At 40.9% G+C, this 23485-nt stretch overlaps 1 protein-coding gene across 1 annotated transcript; it reads left to right on the top strand.

The window, feature by feature from the left end:
• Window positions 1-2799: 2799 nt before the first annotated feature.
• On the top strand, window positions 2800-3543 carry LOC147904694 (chaperone protein dnaJ 20, chloroplastic-like). The gene has a single exon (XM_087397886.1). The coding sequence runs from the start codon at window positions 2815-2817 to the stop codon at window positions 3514-3516; it is 702 nt and encodes a 233-aa protein (XP_087254012.1). The 5' UTR covers window positions 2800-2814; the 3' UTR covers window positions 3517-3543.
• Window positions 3544-23485: the final 19942 nt, after the last annotated feature.

Here is a 23485-nt window from a genome sequence, read left to right as displayed (position 1 = left end):
CTCGATAATCGTGTTGCCTTGTATGCATACATATAGAGATGTCTATGCCCTTTCATTGCCCACATATGTGTCTCTTGATATTCCCATGTGCTCACACCTCTTGGCATCCCCACTTAGGGCTAAACCCATTTGGTTTTAGGCCCTAACACATGGCACTCACGGTGGATTGCACGAACCTCATTTGGAATTCTAGTGAAGAACCTCATCCAATGAAGAACCTCATCCAATGAAGAACCTCATTTCACAATGAATGTCGTCCATAGAATTCGCTACCACGACCACCGGATGAGGTACTCAATGACTACTTCATTTTGAGGTTGTCACGGGATCTGCAGATGGCGTTGGCCACAATGGATCAAACACAGACAACACTCGAGGTGGTCATGGTGCAAGCGGTGTAGGCGAGGGATTCGCTACATGGGAGGACATCCAAGAACCACAAATCCACGAAGAGTAAAGGCAAAAAGAAGATGCCAAAATCTAAGAAGTCGGATGATAATGATGAAGACACGAATGTGACTAGAGCTCAGAAGGAAGCCCTGAAGGTACTAGTTCGGAGGCATCCGACTCGAAAGGGGAGACGAAGATCCGGAGAACCTCTAAAGGGGGCAAGGGCACAGCAGTGGCTTCTGAAGAAGGATCAGTATCTAAAGGCTTGAAGGGTATCTGGTGCACTCACTGTCGTAATCCTGATCACTCCGCAATCGAGTGTGCTCTTAACGCGAATTGGTGCGTGATTTGCTTGACTAATACACACAACACAATGGGATGCCACTATAATGGGCACGGCCAGACAGTGGTTGGTCAACATCATCTAAAACCAGACAATGGCTGCATCTTTTGTGCAAGAAGAGCCGCAGCCCCAACAAGCGTTTCAACTGTAGCAACAAACATTCCAATGAGGCACAAGCGATAATGGCTCTGCAGACGCAGACACGGAGGTGGGGGTCGTGGTCAAAATTGACCGAAAACATGTCTGTTTTGCTTGGGCAAAGGCCATTGGCGGAACAAATTCATGGAGGCTTAGGAATGGGATCAGCAACGTGCGGAATGGCAAAAGATGTCCGAGAAAATGCCCAGCACTTCGATGGTACACATTGTTGATGATGATCTGCTAGTGTGTCTGGAGATTAGTATAATCACCCGTGCTAGTACCAAGTTGCAAGGATCGACTCCCAAGAACGATGACAAGCTATTAGATTGGCCAACCGAGGAATCTGTCTCTGGGACACACGTGGGCCACCAAGACTTGTGCTGTTAGCCATGCCACCTGTCTCGCAAGTCGTCAGCCACCACCACCACATCACATTCCTGTAGGTTGTCAAGGTCTCAACAGAGTCAAGACGACGTGATAAACTCCAGTCGATGCATGTGGCATTATGCCCTCCTTACCCAAACCTCCTGCAAACCTCCTACCTCCAGAATTGCTCCACATTGAAACCTCTCCTTAAAGAATAGAGTAGATGTCTTCACATACATCTGACTCTCCAACTGCCATGCTACATTGGTCGCACTTTCATGCTTTCACACATTGACTATTTGACTGCCAGCTATAGTGGTCACATTTTCACATGATAATCGATCCAATTCTCATGTGTTTACGTTTCAACTCCCATGCATCAACATAGCTATGATCATATATAATAATATTGCCTTAGTTGGAACATTTTTATGTGCCATGTCATAGCCATAACGGCTCAAATGGATGTATATACGCCCAATGTAATCTAGTTTTGGAGTAAGATAACATGACCACTATTGTTATAACCTAAACATCATGAGTATCATTGATTTTTCTTTCATATACTCACACATTCTTCAAAGAACATAATACATATCACCATGTGTATGCGCGCACACGTGCACGTGCATGCATGCATGTTCATTTGACTTTTGTGCTCCTAGTGTAGTAGATTTTAATTTTTTTAGAAAATTGATTTAAATTTACAAATAAGATGAATGAATATAGGATTTGTAAATCATCAAGTGTTTAAAAAATCATTTGAACATATAAAGTTTTTTCCTTAAAAATTAATATTTTGGAAAAAGTGAAAAAAATTGGGTTTCTTAAAATATTTTGCATCGAAAATCTTTAATTTTATAACAACCCATTTTGGTTGAGCAATGTGAGGTGAGTAAATCCCCTCTTAAATATGGAGTCGTCTGTTACTAGGAAATTGATAGAGCATGCTTCCCTATCCTTATTTCCATGCCATTTTAAGTTGAGAATAATAACCTCTAGGAATTATTCTACTTCTTATTTCCATTGAACATGTGGAAGTACTTAAGAGTGCTTCAAGCCTCATAGCTTATATTTTCTTTGAAAATGTTTCAAAGTAGTGAAGAGTGCATTTCTTGCATGTGTCGCATTCCTTAGATGAATGAGAAAACCAAAGATCAAGGGGGTTAAGTGTGTTCAAACAACGAAGGATCATGGTTATGTTTCTAGAAGGAGGTGGGGTTGAGAGAGTTGAATTCTGCACAAGAAGGAAGACGATATGGGATGTGATTCTAGACGGGGGATGGGGTAGCTTAATCACATCCGAGGAGTCACATCGAAGAAGAAGATATGGTGTGTATGTCATAATCCAATTACGACAAGATCCAATTGTGACACATCGGCCGCGTTTCCTTGAAAAGTTTCCACTAGGTAGCTTCTTCCTAGCTTCTTCCTTTGGGCCTTTATATTCGCTATCGCTTCTTCCTAAACCATTCAATACTTCCTTTCTTCTTCCTTTGAGGTCTCGATATTCCTTATCACCTCCTTCCTTGATGCACCCACAATTCGTTGCTTCCTTATCACCTCCTTCCTTGATGCACCCACAATTCGTTGCTTCCTCCCCTTCAGTCATGCCTTGCCTCTCCTCCCTTTCCCTTTCCTCTCAGCCTCACTCTTCCTCTACCCGTTTTCACTTCTCTGAATTACCGGCTCGACAATCGTATCGTATTCGCCCTTCTAGACTCCTATCGCACCCTCTGCGCCTCGCCCACTACAGCCACCCGATCCTTCATCCTCCCCGCTGCCCTCCAAGACTCGCTATTACTTGTGCCACTCTCCTCGACACCTCGTCTCCCACCTCTGACGCTGCATCCCTGTATGCCGTTCTAGATCTGCCGCACAATGTCGTAAGCCCAGCTGAGATCAAAAGCGCTTACAGAATGATGGCCAGGCGCTACCATCCTGACGTCTGTGCGGCAGCTGACAAGGAGGTTTCGGTTCGTAAGTTTCTTCAAGTGCAGGAAGCTTATGAGATCTTGTCGGACCCAGAGCGACGAGCGGAGTATGACTACAATCTGCTACACGCGTTCTGTGCCCAAGCGTTGGGGAGAGGTTTTGCTTCGGATCTGACAATGTCAAGTAGGAAACGTCGTGGGACCGCACATCGACGTGAAGTGTCAGTCGCGTGGAAGCTCCAATGGGAGGCACAAGTGAGCAACCTTCGTCGAAGGCAGCAATCCAAACCATTTGCGAGAGAATCTTGGGGTGCAAAGATGCGCCGTAATGATATCTCTTGAGCCTTAACCACAAATCCTTCATAATTTTATTCTGAAAGGACATGAGCGCGCATTAGCATTGCTCTGCGAAATCTGTGCACAGAAGGCAGATCGTCATCTAGGGGCCGGTTGTTTGACTAGCAGCACTGGCAAGTCAAGCTGTTCGGTATCGACGATTGATCGATTTGTCCATAATTTCATATCAATCCTGCAGATCACTCCTATGCCGTAAGCCAAGACTCTTCAGATTATTGTGATCCTAGCAGCTATAGTTGAGATCGCAGCTCGCTCGTGAGTTACGAGGGCGTTTTCCTCCACACCGCTCGAATTCCTCTGTCTGCGTTCACAAGTATGTGAGATACATCAACAATGGCAACTGCATCGATCAGCTCACACATGAATCATAATGCAACGAGACATGTGGCATCTGCTGAGTAAAATTTGTACTCCATCGTTAGGGCCAATATCTGGTTGACAAAGAAGTCCAATACATTACAAATCTAGTTTCAAACGTTAGAAGTTTTTTCTTGAGAATTTGCAGATATTTTACTAAAATATAATTGAATTGTCTAAAATTTCACAAATTTTATAAAATTCTAGTTTTTTTTTTCCTGGTGAAAATGAAAATGTTCTAGGTTCATTGTATATACTCTATAGTTTTTTTGTGAACACTCGTCCAATACTCTTCTTGGATGGAAACATATGTTATGGAAATCACTTTCTATTATATAATAATTTTCTTAAGGAGACAACTCCAAAGCGTGCAATTGTGCATAAGCCATGCGAATCCTTAGAGTTCATAGCATTTCGGATCAATTGCGGATATGTATAAGTAGTTGGCAGAGACTAGATGTGGCAAGTGAATGGTGGGCTTTGAGCAACCCTGCACATTTCTGAGACTTTTCTCATAGCTCTCGATAAGCTTGCACAAATGCTCCCCATTGTATTTTCTCAAATTTAGCTTGTGATTTAAATACTCTCAACCTCTCATGAACCTACAAGATAGCACACAAAACACATTACCTAAATAAGATCTCAAAACACAACCATCACAAATGTACAGCAAAAAACAAACTAAAAAGACTACTGAAAGGCATCACAATCATGTATTAGGGGAGATTTGGACTCAAAAAGGGACTCTTTGATAGGATTGTAAGCAACCGTTAATCTAAACTTATTATGGAGGAGCCCACTCCCTTCCCCTAGCCCCTCTCTTTGCCCCTACCAACTCTTGTGGCATTTACTGACATGTAGGTCTCAACATCTTTTTTGTGTCATCTAAGTTTTTCCTCTAAACAAAGAAAAGTTTTCAAAAGTTTCACAGATAGCCTAAACATCTCTCCATTTAGACAAATTCCCCAATGCATGTATCCAATCCCTCTTCTTGACTGAAAGTACCCTTCTTTTGATTTAACTTGTAAGATCTCAATGAGCTCATTCCTCCTTAAGGAACCCACTTCTCGTGTAAGACCTCAATGAATGCCTTCTTCCTCTTTGTTTAAAAATAGTTGCAGATTGTTTGGAAATCTACCTGCTTAGGTAAAATATTTGGAATCTTTAGAAGATTCCCCTAAGTTCTAACAATACACACTTTGTTGAATGAAATTTGGAAAATGATTTACGCATAAGTGAAGAATTTTCTAAAATAAACAAAAAACCCAAGGTCTGTGAATTGCAAAGACATTTCAATACTCTAAAAAATGACATAATTTTATGAACACAATATATTCAACATAAACATGAAAGCTAAATATTAAGGTTAATCTTCTCTTCTTGGAAGTGAAGATGAGTTGAAGGTGTTAGACATTAGCTTGAACCTTGTGCTCGATGTCTAACATTGAGCTCAAGGTTCAAATTTCCCTTGCATATTTTAAAATTTTAAAAGAAATCCATGCATGTTATATCTAGACCTTGTCCCCCCATACCTTGGATTTTGGACGAGGGTAGTAACATATTACATATTGAGTTGGCGCCCCAGGTCTTGAACCTTGAGCTCAAGGTTAGACATTGAGTTGATGGTTCAAGTTGATGTCTAACGACCCCCTTGAGCATTGGATTTAATTTCCAACATCGTGTTCAAGTCTCATTTGGATACTTGATCTTGTTGTTGAAAATTTCTTGAAAACATGTATACTTTTCTTGCATCCCAATCTTGTTCTTAAAATTCTTTTGAAGACCAAGTGACCTTCAAGTTGTTCTTGGCATGAGGAAATTGATGATGGCTATGGACCTTGATTCCCATCTCCATCGGCTTCTCTTCATCTTCTTCATGGCCTTATCCTTGCCTTCTACCTGTCCTTCTCCCACGTGATGCAATCACTAGGCACGTAGGGTCCACGCACTCTTCCATGAAAGCATGGGGTTGAGACTTCAACTCGATTTAGCATGTCATCAAATTGAAGGTTCAACGTCGTGCCTTCATGACGGGATTGAACTATTATAGACATTGTTCTCTATGTGAATAAAACTTTATTTGAAACTTTTGAGTAAACTCATTAGTCAACTAAGTGCTCCATGGAGATGAAGTCTCAACCTTGTGCCTTGATGATGGTTATGTACCTTGCTTCCCATCTCCATGGGCTTTTCTTCATCTTCTTCATGGCCTTTTGAGTTTTCGTTGCCTTCTACATGGCCTTCTCCACCGAGATGCAATCGCTAGGCACAGAGGGGCCGTGCACTCTTCCAAAATACTACTTTTAAAAATTATACTCTTTATATTTAATAACTTTGAGGATTGCACATCACTTCATTAAATAGGGATGGAACCTGTTCCAATTTCATAGCCTTGTTGTTGAACATCCTATTGATTTCCATGATTGGAAGTCAAAAATGTTGTTGCTCCATTGCTTCAATGGACCTTATTTTCTCTCCTCGTCAAGAAGGATGATATGACTCCCTTGAGCAAAGGATTGGGAACATTCTTCTAGGCTAAGACTTTAATGTAGAAATATAGTTTGACCAAAAATTTAAGAAGCACTGCAATAGTGTCATTTTCCTCAATTTTATCTTCATTGATGCTAATTGGGATACAAAACCCTTCATGTGAGGAATAGATAAACCAAGGTCTCCTTGAGCAAACCAAAAAAAACTTATATTTCAATGCAATTTTTAAGTTTTTAACTTTCACCCCTTACAATTTCTCAATTTGGTTCCAATTGTGCTTTTTCATTGAGAGACAATCAACACGATGGACAAGGCATTTATTGAGATGAAACATAATGATGGGTTGAGGTCATTCATCGTCCTCAACTTCATCTAGTTTTGCCAAGTTGGGTGTCTTATTCCCATTCACGTATAGCCATAATCCCTTTAACATGAAGAGATACTTCACTTGAGTTTTCCATGCATGAAACCAATCACTATTGAAATTCTCAATGGTAGACATCTCCTTGCCCAATGCATCCCAAGATATGCAATACATAGTCTCAAGAAAGTAACAACTTGACTATGGGCAGCAAACAAAAAAAAGGACTTTCTACCTCTTGGAGGTCTCATGTGATTGAACTAATGTACTACATAGCAACTCATGACTCGTACTTGTCAAAGACTTTTAAGGGATAGAATATGATGGAAAATAGTGTGTACAAGTCCAAGTTCAAAAGAAAATAGAGGAGGGAAATTGAAAAATATAGCAAACTGTTGGGCAATGATACTAATAGTAGAAACATGCTAAATAAACACTCCTACGAGCTTCCTTAAGGTAGGTGATGAGAGAAGAGCTGCCCACATCCACAAGAACATTGCAAGAAGTTGTTCACCATGCTCCCTACATGAGAGAGAAATTATTTTAAGGCTTCATTGTTGGTAATGTATTGGTCTTCTACAAGCTATGCTATAGTCACTTCCTAGCAACCAATCATGGGAAAAGCAATTGCTCCCTTCAATGCTAAGGATGCCACCCATATGGTGGTGGATATGTAGCTCTAGCCAATAAAGAATGAAAGCCTCAATCCTCTCAATGAGAGACTTTGGAAGCAATTAACAAAATACTAAAAAATTTGGACATTTTTTCTTCTTTCGAAAATTTTCCCCAACATGGTCACCTTACTCCATGTTCACCTACTTTATGCCAAAATGGGGCGAATTTGAGATACTGCCTCGATACTGCATAGGCTACTCCACACACTATGCATAGGAAGACACAAAATGAGGCACATTGTGCAAAATATGAAAGGAGTATTGCAATTGGCTAATTATAACCGTGAGATATAGTACATGATGGAAATTTTCTAGAAAAGGTGGTGTATATATACACATTTTTAGTATTGAAATACGGCAATTAAGTTTGGAGGAGAAGGTTTGCTTGTGGGTGGGGTCAGGATGTGGTGCACACCACATCTTGGCAAGGGGAGGAAGCAATAGGAGGAATTGAGAAGGAGGCATGGGAGGCAGGAGGCTGGGGAGGTGCGCAAGTTGTGGCACATGCCACATCTTTGGGGTAGATGGATGGCACATTATAGTGGAGATGTGTGCAATCCCATACATCCCCAATATAAAGTCTCTACCCTCTCCTCATTCTCTATTTCCCTCCTATCATCCTATTCCCCAAGATGTGGCATGTGCCACATCTTAATGCCCCTGCTAACCCCAACATGTGGAATGTGACACATTTTCTTCCCCCTAAGATGTTGCATGTACCACATCTTTCCCACCTCCCTAAAGATGTGGCATGATCCACGTCTCACCCCCTTCCCACCTCACTAAAGATGTGGCATGAGCCACATCTCGCCCCCTTCCCCCTAGAACCCCTACATCTATCCCCCCAAGCCCACAAGCAAAACCCCTCCTCGTGCCTTCCCTATAAGATGTCGTGTGTGCCACATCTCACCCCCACCCTTGTGCCCCCTCCCACCTCCAACATGTGATGTGTGCCATATCTTTCTCCTACCTCAAACTCCATTTCTTACCAAGTCAAATAGCTCTCCTAGTGTATGTTGACCATAGCCTCACCATCCCTATATCTCAATCAGTAAGTGTTGTTCCTTCATATCTTGGTTCTTTCTCCATAATTCACATTGATCTGAGGTGCTGCGGTCCAAGATGCCTCATATTGAGCTCTATTTTTCTCCTTCTTGGCTTGCTTCTTTATTCATAATTCACATTCAGACTTCCAGTGTCAAAGACTCAGAGTGCATGGTAGTAATAACAAATGATTTGCACAAGCAGTACATTGGATACGTCAACAGGTCACTACTTAGGTCACAAAGGTCAGCATGCCTGATCAAACTGAGTTGCTAGAGACAATGGTGGTGCAACTGCTATGGTGGCAACCATGGCCCCACCCAATAAATTGTTGTGGCACACGTCTTTAAAACATACTAGTGCTAATAATGTGCTATCATTAGCCTCGCAGTTGGCATACGGTCGATTTGCAATTGAAATATGTGATGTCAAAGAGTGTTTGGGTTGATGAAGACATGTATTTTGGATTTTGGAATGTTTATAGATTTTTTAAATTAACCCAAGGCCAATTTACAATGGACATGCTTATACTGCATGGAAATGTGTTTGAGCCATGATGATGATGATCATGTGTTTTTTGAGATGTGAAATCAGCCTAAGGTTGGATTGCAATTAAAGGACCTGATATCTAGGAGTATCTATGAACAATAGGTATTGAAAACATCTATTTTCGGTTTTGAAATTGAGCTTGGGTCAATTTCAACTTCAAATACGTAGTAAGGTATGACATGGGAGAGTAAGCAAAGCTACTAATGATGTAAATGTGTTTTGAGTTTTGAAATCAACCGAAGGTCGATTTATAATAGACATGCTTGTACTGTATGGATGTGTTTTAGCCATAATGGTGACTATAATATATTTTTCAAGTTTTAAAATAGACCTAAAGTCGATTTACAATTGAAAGACTTGATGTCTAAGAGTCTATTCAAAATTGACATAAGGTCGATTAGCATTTAAAAGATGTGATGTTTAGGAGTGTCTAACATACATTTTCAGTTTTTTACTTGGACTTGGGTCTATTTAAGTTTTTAAATCAAACTTGGGTCTATTTAAAGTGTCAACATGTAGTTAGATATAATGTGGGAGCCAATCATTTGTGTTTTCAAGATCTTGCAAATCATTGGCGATTTCTTTCAATTACATTACAAAATCTTTATTGGCAGTGTGTAAAGGAGGTGCTTATGGTGGACACTCAATGTTTTAAAACCCATGATGGACACTTGTTGTGTTATGGAGTACATGAGATTGAGCAATTGGTACTGAAAACATCTATTTTGGGTTTTGAAATTGACATTGGGTCAATTTCAACTTCGAATACGTAATAAGATATGATGTGGCAAAGTAAGTGAAGCTACTAGAGATGTGAATTTGTTTAGAGTTTTGAAATTGACCCAAGCTCCATTTTCAATGGACATGCTTGTATTCTATGGGATGTGGTTGAGACATAATGGTGATGATAATATGTTTTTCAAAATTTAAAATTGACCTAGGGTCGATTTAAAACTAAAAGACTTGATGTCTAAGCATCTGTATGAAGAAATGGTGTTAATGAAAACATCTATTTTTGGGGTTTGAAAACGAACTTGGGTCGATTTAAACTTCAAATATGTAATAGGATATGTGGGAGAGTAAGTGAAGCCAATGGGAGAAGGAATTGTTAGAGTCTTAAACTTGACCCAAGGTTTTTTTGCAATGGACATGGTTGTGCTGTAATAGTGATAATAATGTGTTCTTAGAGATTTGCAATCTACCTAAGGTGGATTTGGATTTAAAAGATGCGATATCTAGGGGTGTCGAACATACATTTTAAGTTTTGAAATCAAATCTGGGTCGGTTTAAACTTTAGACATGTAGTTAGAATCTATGATGTGGGAGCCAACCACCTGTGTTTTCAGGATCTTGCAAATCATTGGTGATTTCTTTCAATTACAAAATCCTTATTGGCTGTGTTTAAAGAAGGTGCCTATGGTAGATGCTCATTTTTTTAAAACCCATGATGGACACTTGTTGTGTAATAGAGTATGCCCATTCCAAGTTGCCCAAGACTCTTTTTGAACACCCACACTTTGGACTCTTCTTGGAACCTTTTCATATAATATAACCATAAATCAACTAAGGTTGATTTACAATTGAAGATCTTCATTATGAAAACATGTTTTCTTAATTCATCTAGTTTATTTGAAGTTCAATTAATATGGATTATTTTTTCAAATTTCAAATAAAAATGAGATAAGAAAATGCACAAGGAATGTTAAACCCTGGGGTGCATATGGTTCCACAATAATCCAACTGTGAGGACAGAAGATTGGTATCCGATGCACTTGCTCGGCTATCTTGTGTGAAGTTAGCCATGACTCCATAATCATACGTGACTCTCTTTAAATCGATGCGTTCCACGTGAAAATGTCATCCATATGACCATAATGCACTGTACTTTTTGTACTACAAAAGAGCATCATTGAAGATGCATCTATTTTATAGCGTATATTGCCACAAATAATCACTTAATTATGTCAAGAGGTAAGAAACTTACTTGCATCATACATCCAAATGATAACTCCCGCTCCCGCTCGTTTATTGTCTCTCGATTGCATTCGGCTTTACGTAGAGGCAGTTGTAGCCAATCAAGTGACGTGAGTGGGGAGAAGGGCAAGATCCCATGGATATGGTTGCGATTGCCTGTACATTACTCTGAATCTCGTCCTTGCATTTATTCTTTCTGCTTTGGCTGCTTCATATCTCTCAATCCACTTCTGCATCTCCTTACTATTGAGGATACAAAACTTATTGAATTTCTCCATTTGCTCTTCGCTCATATTTCTTTCAATCCCTTTTCCTTGGGGAACCTCACCAACGATGCGATCATCGTCCTTGTTATGCCAAGCTTGCAGCATATCGAGATCCGTGGATGCAAGAAACTCCTATACTAATGACTCTTGCACAAGCCAACCCTCTGCCATGCTTGCTTCTGGTCTTGCTCTTTGTCTTACAAATCCCTTCAAAGTTTTCATAAACCGCTCGAGAAAAAACATCCACCAACTATGAACGGTACCGGGTGGTAGCAAGCTAAGGGTGTCCACTTCCGAACCACTTTCGGGTGAGTGTGACACCCGCTCGAGTGAAAATACAAAGGTTTTGCTTTGGTCTGCAATACCTCGATCGAGGTATTATCTCCAATGAAAATCACACACGAGGACAACCGAGCCAAGCCAATACCTCGATCGAGGCGCTGGGCGTTTTTCACCGAACCGAGCCTATACCTCGATCGAGGTTTGCTGGCATGCCACATATACCTCGTTCGCGAGGTATCGTGGCAATCCAGCTACACCTCGATCGAGGTAGTGTGGCATGTCCAGCTATACCTCAATCGAGGTATGTGCCATCCGACAGGGCAGCTGACATACCTCGATCGAGGTATGCTGGACCGATGACTTGGCCGCATGTCGAATACGTCAATCAAGACATGTGGCATCCGGCTGCTGCTGACATACCTCAATCAAGGTATCGTGGCATGTCAATACATATCGGTACATGTACCGATATGTATGGGCATGTCAAAATACCTCGATCGAGGTATTGTGGCATGTCTATATCTCGATCGAGGATGATGGAGCGATATGTATGTTGCATGTGAAATACCTCGATCGAGGTAGGGAAACCCTAAATTTTCTTATAAAACGAGAGCGACCCCCCTCATTCTTCATACCTCGATCGAGCTCCTCCTCATCGACCGATTTTGGATTTGCGGGACGTTGACGGAATTGCGGCAGCGACGGAGAGCGACCGACGGAAAACGACGGAGATGGACGGAGCAGGAGAGTCCAGGTAAGGTTTTTTTTATGTAGCTTTTTTTTTTTGCTAAAATTTATTTAAATTTTAGTTTATAGAAATAATTATAAAATATTTCTAAATTTCAAATGCATTTTAAAGTTTTTTTAAAATTTTTGAATTACGACATTTTTTTATTTAAAATGTGAAAATGTAAAAATTTTGTTTTTTAAAATCATCTTTGAAAAAAAAGAGATTAAAGTTATTTTTTAAATTAGAGCTATTTTTATTTAAATAAAAAAACGTTTAAATTTTATTTCATAGAAATAATTATAAAATATTTCTAAATTTCAAATGCATTTTAAAGTTTTTTTAAATTTTTGAATTACGACATTTTTTATTTAAAATGTGAAAATGTAAAAATTTTGTTTTTTAAAATCATCTTTGAAAAAAAAGAGATTAAAGTTATTTTTTAAATTAGAGCTGATTTTATTTAAATAAAAAACGTTTAAATTTTAGTTCATAGGAATAATTATAAAATATTTCTAAATTTCAAATGCATTTTAAAGTTTTTTTTTTGAATTACGACATTTTTTATTTAAAATATGAAAATGTAAAAAATTTATTTTTTAAAATCATCTTTGAAAAAAAGAGATTAAAGTTATTTTTTAAATTAGAGCTATTTTTATTTAAATAAAAAAACGTTGAAATTTTAGTTTATAGGAATAATCATAAAATATTTCTAAATTTGAAATGCATTTAAAAGTTTTTTTAAATTATTTTTGGAATTACGTAATTTTTTATTTAAAATGTGAAAATGTAAATATTTTGTTTTTAAAATCATCTTTTTAAAAAAAAGAGATTAAAGTTATTTTTTAAATTAGTGCTATTTTTATTTAAATAAAAAAACGTTTAAATTTTAGTTTATAGGAATAATTATAAAATATTTCTAAATTTGAAATGCATTTTAAAGTTTTTTTAAATTATTTTTGGAATTACATAATTTTTTATTTAAAATGTGAAAATGTATATTTAAATATATTTTTTAAATTAGTGTTATTTTTATTTAAATAAAAAAACGTTTAAATTTTATTTCTAAAAATGATCTTTAAAAAAAAAAGAAAATAAGAGTTTAAGTTAGTGAAGTTTTTATTTAAATGTCAAAAAGTATATGATTTGTTTTTTTAAATCATCTATTAAAAAATTGTTATAACTGAAGTTTACAAATTACTGAAGTTTTGAATTTAATATAACATTTAAATTTTATTTTTAGAAATCATGTATTAAGAACAAGAAAATAAGAGTTTAAAGTAGCTTTTATATTATTTTAGTTTATAGGAATATGTAATCTAATTATAAAATATTTCAAAATTTCAAATGCATTTTAAAGTTTTTTCAAATATTTTTTTTTAATTACGTAATTTTTTATTTAAAATGTGAAAATGTATATATTTTGTTTTCTAAATTCATCTATTTAAAAAAAGAGAGATTAAAGTAGGTTTTATGTTATTTTTAAATTGGTGCTATTTTTATTTAAATTAAAAAACGTTTAAATTTTAGTCTTCAAAATCATCTTTTTAAAAAAAAGAAAATAAGAGTTTAAGGTAGCGGTGTGCGTTTATCAATCTTTATGTGGAATATTATAGATTATATAGTTGGTTAAGAGTTGTTTCATAATTTAGGTAGAGTAAGTAGGCTGTATAAAACACCACATGGGCATTATCCCTAAAACACCACACCACATGGGCAAAGACCCCAACACTAGAGTGGTTAGATGCATAAGCGTATGGCTAATTGGATCTTCTAAATGCATCAACGCATGGAAAACACATACGTAAATGATTGTCCAAAGGTCTCCTCTCTCCCCAGGCATGGGAACCAGGTGATGATCTATAGGAATGGCCACTAGTTGAGGTGGATTGCCCAACCAAAATAGATAATATTGAAAAGGCCTACTTATTTTCTCAATGTTCACGCTTTAAAAGGTCTGTAGTGTCAACCCGCTCTCTTTTTTAATGTGTAGTCCGAGAAATACTAGATGCGCCTTGCTTGTGTATCGTTCAAAGTAATGTATTAGATATCCTTCTATCTCCTCCATATCTATTGCAAACCCAAGGCAGTAAAGCATTCAAAGAAGGTCTTATTAACCAAACCTCTCCACTATCTGTCCTTAGTATAGGGGCCATAAGTGGACAATGTGGTCCTTACTCCACATGTGAAAAAGTTTTCAAAGAGCGAGAAAGGCATTTAAAAAAATACAATTCTCCTTATTTTGGAAAATAAGTTAATCAAGTATAATAATACTTGCCCCAACCATGTGTGTATGTGTGTGTGTGTGTGTGTGTGTGTGTGTTGTGTGTGTGTGTGTGAGAGAGAGAGAGAGAGAGAGAGAGAAAGAGAGAGAGAGAGAGAGATTCCACACACAAAAAAAGTGTGTGTGTGCTTAGATTAAAAAGTCCCATCAATAATTGAGCCATACAGTTAATTCCATCAATTGGATAAAAAGTAAAAAAAGGGGAAAAAATATTTGAGACATCTAAGTTTAAAAATGCAACAACTACAGTTTGAAAAAATTTTAATCAAAATTAAGAATTTTTAATAATATTGAGTTTGATAAACATAAGATTGAGCCACACATTTGGCCCATCTACCGGTAGGTGCATAGGATGATCCCAATGACATCTTACCTCATCAAGGAGTACTACAAATAGTTTTCATTACGTAAATAGATTATAAGTCATGTTGAATAGAATATTATTTTCATTACCCAAATAGAATATTAATTTCCATGTGTTTTTTTTGTGCATGCGCTAGCCAGCGCACAGGCTCTGGCACCACTATTCGTATGCAGAGATTTTGAGAGCTGAGATGAGGGCACTGCAGGATGCTAGGGCACCCCGTCACTTGGTTGCGAGTCTAGATTCAGTTATTGAGGCTTTGGGTCGATTGGACACATTTTTGGAGATTGTGGATAGCTTTCAGGCACAGGCTGAGGCAGAGATCACTGGTGATGGCTTGGATTGGAGAGCCATTCGGAGCGTGAGTCACATCATAGGCAGGCCTTAGAGGATATGTTTTGGGATGGTCACACTGAGGCGATGCGACCACGATCAGGGTTGCCCTTGCATATTTTACGTTGTAGGCACCCCATCATAGCAGCACACATTTATCCGAGATATCTCTCTGCGAATGGTGGTCGATTGCCTCACAACCGTCAGATAGCCAGGTCATTTGCCATGCAGCTATACGCTGAGTTTGTGCTTGGTCATCGAGTAGACTACCTTAGTACCCGTCCAGGATCAGGAGCGGGACATGGTAGGATGGGGCATCAGGAGCATCAGTCTGCAGGTATTTGGTGTCGACGCGAGGCACCAGAGTTGCACACCATCCCTGCACAGGCATTGCGAGCTGTTGGAGGACGGATTAGGGGGGATGTTCATTCAGTGGCATCATCCTTGCAGCACATGGTCTCTGCCCTATCGAGATCACTTTCGATTCCACCTCCCCCACCTCGATCATCGATGGAGCCTCCCACATCTACACCACCTCCCACATCTACACCGCCTCAGCACGAGTTGGAGACTCGAGACGCACGAATTGCAGAGTTGGAGGCATTGTTGGCCGAGTCTAGGGATGAGGTTAGTTATTCTGATTATGTTAGTTTATTTTTTTGTAGCGTGTTTTGAACTGAAGTTTTTTGGTTAATTCTCACCATGTACGCAACATGTTTGCATTGCAGGCACATCTATTGCGATAGGATATGGAGTCTCGTGTACGACTGTTGGAGGCAGATTTGGAGGAGCAGAGGATTAGGACACGCATAGCATACCATCGTGCGGAGCACTATATTTTGCAGTTGAGGCATATTAGTCGTGATCCATCTCACCATAGGATCGACCCAAGCATGGCCCTATACCCTGCTCCTCCTGTAGATGTGTCGACTAGGACACCCATAGACGCAGCAGTCATAGCCAGGCTTCCTACTGCCACTTGCATCCTTTGTCATGAGGAGTTTGACACCGTAGGGTGGTTTGGACTAGGGTGCGGCCACATTGCACATCTCCATTGCATGACCTGCCACATGGTGGCACGATCAGTGTGCCCTGTATGCTTTGCTGACATTGATGTGGCCACATACAAAGGACTAGGCATGGATGATCTGTATCTTGGTCATCATCAGGCCATTGATCCATTCGCCTGCGTGGTCTTGACAGAGCACTACAGGGAGGAGGCATAGAGAGCATTGCTGATGCAGGAGGGTGCTGATACATCTGTGGTTGCAGCGTGTGTTCCATGACGCTTCTCATATGGTGATTTCATGCCAGGTGACGAGGCACGAGCAGAGGAGGCACGCCGTATTGAGCGAGAGGCAGAGCTGCAGACATCATTGCAGTAGTGGGTGGAGCAGCAGCTTGGGCGGGGCCGAGACCAGCATCTTCTACATGTAGAGACGATTACTCACACTGGATTTGAGGCACGAGTATTTGCAGATGCACGACTATAGGAGCTGAGACGTGCATACATAGAGGAGGCAAAGGAGGCAGAGATGGTAGCGGTGGCTCGTGCAGCATGCCCTCCTCTTCATCAGGATGAGGCTAGCCCATCTCATGCAGGAGATGAGGCTGGCCCATCGGCTTTGCCTGAGGGCACACAGTGGATGGTTGGGCATCGGGTCATACAGGAGCCACGTCAGAGGATGACTAGAGGATCATATGTGGAGTTATCAGATTCTGATTCAGGATGATTGTTTAGGCTTCACACATTTCTTGTTTAGGGATGCACTTCTGCATGATGATGATGATGATGTACACATTCATTTTGGTACTTTCATGATATTGTTCTTACTTTTATGATGTATGAGCATTTTCGTACTTTCATGATGTTCTTTACACTTTGTTTATCTCAGTTTATAGTTTCTTCAAATCTAACATAAACATTTAAAATTAGGAGTATGATTTTGAATTTCGAATATCTCAATTCACACATCTAATACATAAGGTATTTAAAAAAGAATGCCATGTGAAGTAATTGTAAACATTAAGCATTGAAAAAGTGTTCAAGTATAAACTTTATCATTTTGAATATCATATTGAATTTCGTATATATCAATGCTTGCAATTATTAAACTAAACCTAAGAGCCATGCAAAGTTTCATCCCCATGTGCGTATTTAAAATTAAGAGTATGATTTTGAATTTTAGATATCTCAATTCACACATCTAATACATAATGTATTTTAAAAATAATGCCGTGTGTCGTAATTGTAAACATTAAGCATTGAAAAGGTGCTTGCAAAAATGTATGCATTATACCTTCCACGTGGCACATACCAAATCAGTTGGAGACCAAATCTTGCGTGGATGTACGTCTAGGGAGCCTAAGAGCCGTGTGAAGTTTCATCCCCAACAGGGTTTAGGATTTAGGGTTCAGGGTTTAGGGTTTAGGGTTTAGTCGTGCTAGTAGGGATTGTAAAAATGTATGCATTATACCTTCTACGTGGCGCAAACCAAACCAATTGGAGACCAAATCTTGCATGGATGTATGTCTAGGGTATCCTAAGAGCCGTGTGAAGTTTCATCCCCAATAGGGTTTAGGGTTTAGAGTTCAAGATTTAGGGTTTAGGGTTCAGTCGTGCTAGTAGGGATTGTAAAAATGTATGCATTATACCTTCCACGTGGCACATACCAAATCAGTTGGACACCAAATCTTGCGTGGATGTACGTCTAGGGTAGCCTAAGAGCCATGTGAAGTTTCATTTCCAACAGGGTCTAGGGTTTAGGGTTCAGGGTTTAGGGTTTAGGGTTTAGTCATGCTAGTAGGGATTGTAAAAATGTACGCATTATACCTTCTACGTGGCGCAAACCAAATCAGTTGGAGACCAAACTTGCGTGGATGTACGTCTAGGGTAGCCTAAGAGCCGTGTGAAGTTTCATCCCCAACAGGGTTTAGGGTTTAGGGTTCAGGGTTTAGGGTTTAGGGTTCAGGGTTTAGGGTTTAGGGTTTAGTCGTGCTAATAGGGATTGTAAAAATGTACGCATTATACCTTCCACGTGGCACATACCAAATCAGTTGGACACCAAATCTTGCGTGGATGTACGTCTACGGTAGCCTAAGAGCCGTGCAAAGTTTAATCTCCAACAAATGAGTCCACATGCATATTTCGTTAGTACATGCGCCATTTTTCATACGTAGTCGTGCTAGTAGGGATTGTAAAAATGTACGCATTATACCTTCCACGTGGCGCATACCAAATCAGTTCAAGACCAAATCTTGCATGGATGTATGTCTAGGGTGGCCGAAGAGTCATGCAAAGTTTCATCCCCAACAGATAAGTCCACACACGTATTTCATTAGTACGTGCGCCATGACTTTGCCGCAGTCGTGCTAGTAGGGATTGTAAAAATGTACGCATTGTACCTTCCACGTGGCGCATACCAAATTAGTTCGAGACCAAATCTTGCGTGGATGTACGTCTAGGGTAGTCTAAGAGCCGTGTGAAGTTTCATCCCCAACAAATAAGTCCACGTGCGTATTTCATTAGTACGTGCGCCATTTTTCATACGTAGTCGTGCTAGTAGGGATTGTAAAAATGTACACATTATACCTTCCACGTGGCACATACCAAATCAGTTGGACACCAAATCTTGTGTGGATGTACGTCTACAGTAGCCTAAGAGCAGTGCAAAGTTTAATCTCCAACAGATAAGTCCACATGCATATTTCATTAGTACGTGCGCCATTTTTCACACATAGTCGTGCTAGTAGGGATTGTAAAAATGTACGCATTATACCTTCCACGTGGCGCATACCAAATCAGTTCGAGACCAAATCTTGCGTGGATGTATGTCTAGGGTGGCCTAAGAGTCATGCGAAGTTTCATCCCCAACAGATAACTCCACATGCATATTTCGTTAGTACATGTGCCATAGCTTTGCCACAGTCGTGCTAGTAGGGATCGTAAAAATGTACGCATTGTACCTTCCACGTGGCACATACCAAATCAGTTCAGACCAAATCTCACGTGGATGTATGTCTAGGGTGGCCTAAGAGTCATGCGAAGTTTCATCCCCAACAGATAAGTCCACACGTGTACTTCATTAGTACGTGCACGAATTTTCTTAGTCACATTTTTAAAATGTCCTAAAGCACAAAACAAATTACGACATTACTACTAATAAATAATTTTTTGTTTTACGAACACAACAAATCCCATTGAGAAGACATCAGACATCATGTATAAAATAGAATCTAATACAATGATGTGTATGAACATGTATACAGCCATCAGAGTGAAATACAAAATATGAGTCCATGAAAATTACAATGGTATGGTCAAACAGTGAGCCTATACATATCGAATAGAAAAATGTGTAATCAACTAGTGATACCCAATAAAAATCAATCTGATCAACTGATGATCCCAAAAAATATGATATGTAATGTGCTACTCCTCAGGATCAGCTCTCATGCCAATAGTTGCAAGTATGCTCTCGTGATCCGCCACTGCAAGGCGCCATCGTGGAGTGGACGTCGCCTTGCGAGTGCGAACACGACTCAAAGTAATCTTGATCCTAACAACAAGATGAGAATACATGTATGCCTCCTGATCCGCCATGTACTCCTGGAACTCAATATAGTGACCACGCCTCTGTATCTGCTGAAAATAGTGGCCACCTACGATCATGCTATGAGCATTGAAGTGCATCCCATGCCCATCCACTGTATCCTCATTCAGCACACTCTTCAGCATAGACCATCGCAACAAGTAATAATCCACACCCTCCTCATTGCCCTCCGAAGCAATAACCGCGAAGATATCACTAATACACAAAATATCTGTAAGTTGGTCATAATCTCTAGAGGAACTGAATCCCGCATCCTGATCATCATGTACCTCCTCCCAAGGCTGGAAGGGAGAAAGCACTCGCTGTACCCATGGATCGGCCCATGGTATCATGGAGCACCCTCCCCAATCATCATCAATGCATGCAGAGCAAAAACATGCAAACCGTCGAGAAAAGATCGTGGGGTGAGACTCACCTATGCTCCTGATGGAATGGAAATCAAGAGTGCTAGGCACAGAATGACAATAAAAAGGCCTAGACCGATCAAGACTCCCAATGTCCATGCACCAAAAATACCGGCTCACCACCCTATCGTCACGCGACTGAAATGAGGAGATAGCACTAGTGGATAAGTGCTAGCTGCACCACCGCACCACATCATGTGCATCCTTGAAGCAATCGGCACTGTGACGCAACTGGTATCGACGCAAAGCACGCTTCATGCAAGCACTTGCACCATCGTGCTCTCCCTTACCGTGCCATGTCTCGAAGTAGCTCCATGTGATCGGAATGCCTGTCTCATGGTGCCATCTGCAGAACCAATAAAACTGTCTAGCGGATTTGAACTGACCACCGTAGCCATGTGACCAGATCTAGCACCGCTGCCATGTGACACCATGATCCCTCAAGAAACTATCATGCAAAGTGAAGCAATGCTACACAAAATGGGCATCATGCGATCGATCATCACTAATGTAGAAGTGATACTCTCGCACAATGACGCGTGAGTCCATTCTGCTATCAATGCCATCCACATGAGCCTGTGCATGACGATAGCTAATGTGCACAAATATAGAAACCTGCAATATGGCATTGAAAAAAAATATGACTATTGAAATAATTCAATATAATGAGGTGGGGAAAAAATCAATACTCAATCACATGTCACCTGTTCGGAGAAATAATACTCCGATTGGATCTCATGCTGTGGTGCAAAGGTGTAATTCTACGCAAAGTCCACCACTGAGACAACCACCCCTGTAGGAAATGTCCTCAAACATGCACGGAACTGACGATCCTCCCATTTCGCAGTGTGCGAGTGGTGTATGTAGCGGTACAGCTTCCCTCAAAAACTGTCAATGAATACAACACGTGGTGTCTCCTTCCCCACAAGCTGCAATCTCCTCGACTGTGCACCACCATCTAATGTCAAGGTACTATACTCATACTACTGCCAACGAACCATCTGCACATCACAAGTATCTAGTGCAACTCGTGGCACTCTAGTAAAGTCACCACACAAAGTACACATGCCTTCCACACAATCAAGGGAGTGGAATAAAGCATCACCATCTCGTGTACACAATATGGAATGAATGAAGTCGCGAGGGCTAGTAGGAACAATCCCCTATGACCATCAAGGGAATGGAATATGTCATACATCAATCCAAAATCCACATGGTAGCGACAACAGCATGTGTCATGCTCCTGAGAGCATCGCACAAACCATGGCCTGCATTGCTCAAATGACCTCTGCCCAATCTAAAACCCTGGGTGCGCCTCTACAAACTGAGTGTACAACTCAGTCTGGGTACACTCCAAAAAACATGCACCATGCTCAATGTACACACCGCGTGACACCCTCTTCTGCAATGCCTTCTTGAACACTGGGGATGCTCTACAATGCTCCTCCCAAAACTGTTGTATGAAGGACCTAGTGGAATCATCCAACAATCGATCGCTGCGAGGTGCACGACCACTCGAAGCCCAAAGAGCATCAGTCTCACTATCCTTTAGACTCTGCCTCCTAATGATGCCTGCTCGCAATGCCTGCTCGCAATGTGCACGGTGCAATCTGAAGAAGACGTGAAGCGGTACGCACATGGCCTATCATATGAGGTCTACTAATGGAAGCCACAATAGCACGATGTGTTGCCAAGGCATCACTGGAGTTCCTATGCTTAATAGAAGCATAGGAACATCGAACACTGCTAAGGACCTCGCTAGATACAACCCTATCTCTATGTGCACCAAGACCAGCAAGCCTCTTACACTCTACCAAGTCAGGGTGATCAATCAGGGACGTGAAAAGAGAAGACTGCGAAGCTAGCATGAGGTCACAAAAAAAAGACTGCACAATCTTGCTAGTACGACGACAGATAGTGGACTTTGGCAAGTCACGTCGTGAAGCAACACTGCTGCTGCAAGGTGGGGCAAGGGGATCAATGGGAGATGGTAGGGTGGACGAGGGAAGGGAGGCACCAAGGGGAGCGGGGGGAGGGGGAGGGGGAGGGGGAGGGGGGAGGGTGGAGGGGGAAGAGGTAGAGGTGGAGGCCAAAATGTAGGTGGCTAGGGGAAGGGCGGAGGCTAGAGGTAGGGGAGCGGATGAGGATGGGGGGACAATGGAGGTGGGGGTGGGGGTGGCGGTGGAGGTGGGGGTGGGGGTGGAGGTGGGGGTAGAGGTGGGATGTAGAGGTAGAGGTGGAGGTGGATCAGTGGTGGCAGTGCGAGCTCTAGCTCTAGAGGCTCTCTTGTGCTCACGAGCCTTCCGCTTGCGCTCCTCGTCAATGAGATTTGGGGGGGGGTCCCTACATCTTTCACATCTACTAGCTCTACGGCTTTGAGAGCCCATTCTCAATGAAAGTAGGATGGAAGGTGTGACAAAGTGATGAGGAGGCAAGAATGGCTAAGAATGGGTGAAATGAACCAAAATGTGGTGTCTTATAGAGAGCCTCAACTCATCCACTAGATTGCTCTTAGATTGCTCTTCATTATTATTGGTGGAGAGGTGCTAAGATTGAAACTAATTGGCTAAGTTTTGTACCTTCAAATACCTCGATCGAGGTATGCTATGCCTAGATCATATACCTCGATCGAGGTATTCAATGCATCACGTAGGTATAAACCTCGATCGAGGTACCCCTCGGTCGCACATACCCCTCGGTCATATACCTCGATCGAGGTATTGTATGCCTCACGCAGGTCATATACCTCGATCGAGGTATTCTATGCCTCGCACATCGTGATGTGTATACATGTGGCTAATGTGGCACCATGCATGGTCATGATGTGGTGATATAGTCTCTTCCATGACGTGGAAAGGTGATGTGGCGTGATGAGTTGGCATTCATGAGGTGGTAGATTGACATGGCAAATTGAGGTGGAGGGATTGGTGATGTGGCAAGGTTGACGAGGTATGCCAAGGTGGCAAGGTGTGATGACATGGCTCATGATGTGGAATGATGAGGTGGCACATGTGGCAGCACGTGTGGCAATGTAAGGTGACATGGCAAGGAGTGATGTCACATCTCCTTGATGACATGGCACCACGTGGTCTAACAACGTGGCATGGTTTTGATGACTCAGCCTTCCGCATGGGCAGCATGCACACTCCAAAGGCTTGCCACTAGGGTCGGTGATGCTCCTAGCCTACCTCACCAAGCCTAATACCAAGCCTACCTTGTCTTTGTATTAGGC

The sequence above is a fragment of the Dipteris shenzhenensis genome, chromosome 2 (assembly GCF_047967505.1).
Source record: "Dipteris shenzhenensis isolate YYH24624 ecotype China chromosome 2, Dip_SZ_1.0, whole genome shotgun sequence".
NCBI lineage: Eukaryota > Viridiplantae > Streptophyta > Polypodiopsida > Gleicheniales > Dipteridaceae > Dipteris > Dipteris shenzhenensis.
Note: the sequence above shows the minus strand (reverse complement) of the source record. Positions and strands in the feature narration are given on the sequence as shown.